The 5,611-nt window shown below is 44.6% G+C and overlaps 1 protein-coding gene across 1 annotated transcript; it reads left to right on the top strand.

Moving 5' to 3' along the window:
* Window positions 1-826: 826 nt before the first annotated feature.
* LOC113463929 (uncharacterized) lies at window positions 827-3,474 on the top strand. The gene is made up of 6 exons (XM_026811161.1): window positions 827-1,078; window positions 1,162-1,250; window positions 2,244-2,375; window positions 2,738-2,851; window positions 2,935-3,059; window positions 3,261-3,474. The coding sequence occupies exons 1-4, from the start codon at window positions 1,023-1,025 to the stop codon at window positions 2,761-2,763; spliced, it is 303 nt and encodes a 100-aa protein (XP_026666962.1). The 5' UTR covers window positions 827-1,022; the 3' UTR covers window positions 2,764-2,851; window positions 2,935-3,059; window positions 3,261-3,474.
* The last annotated feature ends 2,137 nt before the right edge of the window (window positions 3,475-5,611 follow it).

The raw sequence follows: 5,611 nt of genomic DNA, 5'->3' as shown, positions 1-5,611 counted from the left end.
CATGGCCAGTTTTCTTTCTTTTCTTTGTAGTAATGTGATGATCGGTTATATTTTATTTGAGGGAGTGTTGTTGTTTTCTTAAGTATATAAAGTAGAATATGATTGATTTGGATTTCATATTGGATATGTTTTACTTTAATGGTATGTAGTTAGGTCGGTGTATATAAAGTGGTGGTGTGTTGTGAAAGGAAAACTTGTTTCTAGCTTTTTGATACGACTCCTAGAAAGTCGTGAAGTCCCCCGAGAATTGATCCTTTCTTGAGGTGGTGATAAATGGGCAGCGGGGTCCTTCTTACGTTGCTCTCGTTCATGGTTTTAATTAGCAATAATATGATAAGTATTATAGCCTCGTGAACAGAGGTTCCTGAAAGTTGTGGAGTCGGCGGGAGACGTCAAGTTCCTCGTTTGCCTGTTGTCATCGTGATTATAGACCATGTTCAACTAGGTTTAAGTAAAGTAGTTATATTTGTCCAGTTGGGAGCTAGAAGGTTCTAGATTTTGTCTTTTGTACTGCCCGGTACGGCCTTCACCGCGTGCGTACTGCGGTGGGCCTCACCTCGATGTTTGTCTATGCCCCAGTAGGGTCGGGCAGGGCAGATTTTTGCTAAAAGGTTCCGGAGTATGCTGCGGTGGACCCCCTTCCCGAGTTGATCGCCAGGTGCAGCACTAGCGTGGAGGGTGCGGAGGCCCCGGAGTGAGCGCTCTCTGTCTCTCTCTGCGTATTCTATGCTGTTGCTCGAGCGAGAGGTTATGCATGTGTATACATATACGATGTGATTTGTTCGAGCGAGAGATTATATGTGTGTGTAGTAATATTGATATGTATTGGAATGGTGGCTCTTTTTTGTTGAGTGGTTGGTTGTTTATTGTTTGTATAGGGTAATTATTGGTTGTGGCTACTTAGTTCCTGTCATTTCCAGGTTTTTGTTGGCTGGAGTTATTTCTGTTGAAGGGGTTATCGTGCGAAGAATTAGATGCGGGGTTATACCTAGAAATGCGAAGGGAGTGACATGTGACATTTTATGGATGTGGTAACATACGCGGGGATGTGGCGTCGTCTACGCCTTCTGGGGCCTTTGTATGGGTTTTCTCCTAGTATACCATTTAGAAGTGTCGTTTCGACGTTCGTATGGTGAATTGATAGGTTATGTTTGTTTGCAGGTGCTGCAGTAGATTGAAGGCTTGGAGCTCTGGCAGCCGGTGCAAGTGCTTTATCGAAGTTAACCATGTACTCTTGGCTGGAACCTCAGGTGGTAACGCGTGCTTTGTATTTCGTTTATTTCAGGTTCACCGTTTTTAATTGTGAATACTCATTTGCAGTCAGCTGTGTTTTTATTTTCGGCCTCGATACCGATGTCTCGGTGTTATTTGTAATTAGAGGGTTTATTTTTATTGTTGTGTGGTCCAGTGATAGGGAATACTTTTGTTCGGAGTCTCCTGAGTTATTCAGTGGGTCGGGTTCGGTGTCTGCGTAGCTTCCGGTTTCGGGGGACCGTCCTGGGGCCGTGAGCGTATTTCGTCGTTTATTGCCGTTTTTGGGGCCGGCTCGTCGATTGGGGTTTTCCGGGCCACCCTGGTTTGCATAATTTCGGATCGTTCGATGGGTCGGGGTCGGTACTTGTGCCATCGTCGGTCGTCTGGTTGCTCTTGAGAGCCACATGGCTCCGATTCTTCGTAATTCCGTTTCCGTTTGCTTCCCAATGTACTGTCCACGGGGGGTGCTTTTGCTCGGAGTTTCTCAGGCTGCCCGATGGGTCGGGTCCAGTGTCTGTGCGACTTCCGGTTTCCGAGTTTTTTTTTTTTTTGGGGTCGCGGTCGTTTTCGTTGTTTACTGTTATCATTTTTGATGCGTGGTTCGGGCTCTTGCGTTCGCTTGGTTCGCGTGAGTTCGCGGACGAGCGACGGGTTTGGGTCTGGGTGCGCGCCCCTGTCGGCCGTCAGCCCGCTTTTCCGGGCCGTTTGGCTAGGATGCTCTGTGGCTTCGTTCCTGTAGGTTTCCTGGTGTTTTATCCGTGATGGGTGATCTTGTTCGGAGTTTTCCGGGCCGTTCGATGGGTCGGATCCGGTGTCTGTGTGGTTTCCGGTTATCGATATCTAGGACCGTTTTCGTTGTTTTAACGTTCTTTCGTTTGTTAATTCGTGGTTTAGGGTTGACGGGTTTGTTTGGTTGGTGTTGGGTAGGCGGGTGGAGTGTGGACGCAGTGAGTTAACTTTAATTCTGTACTTTATTATTTTTCGTTCAGGGGCAGAGAGACCGTCTTTACTCACCAGATTGCTCCCGGAGGCTGGCCGACCGATTGCGAAGCCTGGATCAGCTCGTCACATCATGATAAGGGGTATCTGTTCTGCTTGCCAGTTTGTCAGGTTTCTGTGGGGTGCGTTATATTTCATCATGGTTTGATTTACTTGGTGGTGGCGCGTTTACTGGTTTACGGTCGCCCGTATTTATCTTATTGGGCATGTCAATTTCATTGTTCCTAGTGGTTCTGGTTTCTAAGAGTAATTTATTCTTGTTTAGGTTTGTCATTCGAAGTTTGTTCTTCAATTGGTTTTTTTTAAGGCTACGCATTTCGATGTTTGCGGTTGTGGTCACGGGGTAGCCAACTTGTAGTGCTGCCTCGTTGTTTTCGAGATATTTTCTTTATAATTGTAATGACCACGCGTAGAATTTTTTAAGCCCTGGCGTTGTTAGAGATTTCTCCGATGTCTGAGGCTAACATCCCTCTGCTTGTTTCAGGTTGTATGGAGCTTTGTTTAGCTTGAAACTCTGATTAATATTGTCGCGCCCCGGAGGATGACTGGGCGGTTTGTCTGGCGCCTTCGTCTTCGGTGTGACTCGAGGGACGACCAGGTATGCGGGTGTTTCAGTTTATTAACTTTTTATTTGTGTTGGCTCGTGTTTGTTTAATTGAGGTGTATTTCGTGTTGTCCTAGTTTTTGTGTGGGGCTGCCAGTTCCTGTGAGTCGGCCTGGTGGACGCTTGCACCGTCTCTTACAGGTGTGTGGGTTGGTTCCCAGAGGGGCATCTAGGATAAAGGATGTGTTTTGAGTGGGGGATGGTAAGGTGTTATCACTTATCTATTGACCTTTCGTTGGGTTCATCCCGGGGTGAAACAATGTGGTGTAATTTATGTTGGGGGGGTCTTGAATATAGGGTCTCGCATAGAGTCTCGTCCTGGTTGCGTATTGGATTGGATGTTCTTATCAAGGTGTACGTTCTTTGAACGATCTTATTGTGTTTATATCCTTTCTGTTTTTAGGTGGGTCCGAAGTGTCTACAGGACCGCTCTGTTCGAGGTCCACCATTTGAGATCCCTGGTTTGCGGGAGTGCCTGCGGGGCTGTTCAGGTCACAGCGGTCCCTCGCTATTCGAGGGGGGAGCGTTTACAGGCCTGCTCCATCATTCGATCCCTTGATGTACCTGTCACCTGATAGGATGTGGCGCTTGGAGTTGTTTGTAGTTTTGTTCTTTTGTAATAGTTGTGAATTGTGATTTTATTGTCAAGGTGATGATTGGGATGAGTGCGAGATTAATGTATCTAATAAAGGAGTTATACGGGATAGTGGATGGTGTGTGTTTTTTGTCCTTTTTGATCGTACGAGGTCGTCGGGGTTTCTGTTGTCGGGACACCAGCTGTTTCGGGCTCGGTTTTCGGCTCGTCAGAGTTTCCGGGGTGTTCTTTTAGTCTTGCATCGCTTTCCATTTCCGATCTGTTCACGTTAACCGGAACACGTTCCGGATGCGGATTTTCGTTAATAACTCGATAACCATGTCTCGGATAACTTCTTTGCGAAGGAAAATGTTGTTTAAAATCGACGCAATAAAGTATAGCTCGAAAACCCGATAACCACCCGGCGACGGCAGGACGGTGCCCGTACGGCGCCTCAGTTACATCTCTGGGCAGATAAGTAGGAAAACCATTTTCGGTTTTCTTGGAAAAGCGGCCATCCACAAACAACCCCTACTTCGTTAACTTTCACCCTATTGGTGCGCCTCTAGCACCCAAAAACTGTATAAAAGATGCATCCCAAGAACAAATAAACGTTAGAGCAGTTAGAATCTTCACGAAGACTACTCCTTTACCTATCACGACGACCGAGTCTCTACGGAACTCTCTCTCGTTATCGAGTAAAAAGGAACAAATCTCGTTTTTACCGTAATAAGCTCCTCCCCATTTTCGGGCGTAGTATTAGTTCTGGGACACGCTGTATATAATTATTTAATTCATTCTCGAGGTTGGGTCACAGTGGCGCAAACTTCCCAGTTATCAGTGAAAGATGGTTTTTAAATCTTTTAAAAGAAGCTAATATTCTGCAAGAAATATAATTATTTTAATTCTGTACCGTCATTGTACACTTAAAAAATTCAACTTTCTCTTTTGCAAACTATTTCTCAATTATCATTCATAAAATTTTACAAATTTTCTCACCGTTGTGAAATAAAACTCTCGACAAAAAAAATGGAATTGCTGTAGTTTGATCGAGCGAATGTCTCCCTCCTATCACCTAAATTAACGAACGAAGAAAAGGAAAGTTTCACCTATCCAGCACTCAGGACATTCAAACGGCCATCCTATCCGCGTTGCTAACGAAATCTTTCAACGAGTTCTCCGCCGTCTCCGTGACGCTTGTATGCGTACTGCGCTGCTACTGCATGTATCTACGTAGAATCGCGCGCGTGGTGAGAAATGTTTTCTCCTCGTTTTTGCTGGAACTGCGGCTAAGCATCGTTTGTTGCGTCAAAGCGATTTTCCTCTTAATCCCTCCACGCCTATCTATCTCTTTTCTTCCCTTCCGCACTTTCAGGCTAGACGCGCAAGTCATTTTTCGATCGCAGTTCCATTGAATGAGTGTATCACAACTTCTGACTCTTCTCCTCCTCGATTCGAGGAACGTGACTATTTAACTGTCGTGTCGTGGAAATGAAACGATCAGAAGAATAAGTGATTTCTCCATAGAGAATCTTCCCGAATAAAAGTTCGATCGATGTATTATAGTGGATTAAAAGATGGGGTTAATGGTCTGAGAGAATAAGAAATAACAGGTTTCAAGAGGACGGCTTGGAGAATGAGAATGGCAGCTTAAGCTGCTGGATGAAGCGGAGGTCAAAGAGGGGAAATCAATTTTCAGTAAAGTTTCAGTTTCAAGTATGTGATAGGTGTTGCATGTGAGTTATATCGTACTTCAGGACAACCTCGCTAGTTTCACGTCAAATCGGATACCTTTCACACGCTCTATCACAATAAAATTGGGAATAAAATTTTTAAAAAAGTAAAAGGCCGACTTCAAAGGTATGTCATAAATGATAGAATAAATTGTTTTAAAGTCAGTGCCAAAATAGAAACAAAGTTAAATAAACTTGTGAATCTGTATCAACTATACATCCTAAACGTGACGTGTACGATATCTGATTTACTATCACTTAAGTATAATATAGTTCCCCTCGTGTTCAATAACTGAAAAACGGAAACGGAAAATCTGGATCACGCCACGAATATGATTTGTAGCGCCTAACCTAAATTCTATGTCTGAACACTTCCCCTCGATACGAGCCGATTATCTCTATTCGTCACTAGCTCGAATGCAACATAATCCTGAACGATTCGCGAGT

The sequence above is a fragment of the Ceratina calcarata genome, unplaced genomic scaffold (genome assembly GCF_001652005.2).
Source record: "Ceratina calcarata isolate Rehan_Ccalc_2016 unplaced genomic scaffold, ASM165200v1 scaffold1948, whole genome shotgun sequence".
NCBI lineage: Eukaryota > Metazoa > Arthropoda > Insecta > Hymenoptera > Apidae > Ceratina > Ceratina calcarata.
The sequence above is the reverse complement of the archived record's forward strand: the minus strand, read 5'-3'. Positions and strand labels throughout refer to the sequence as shown.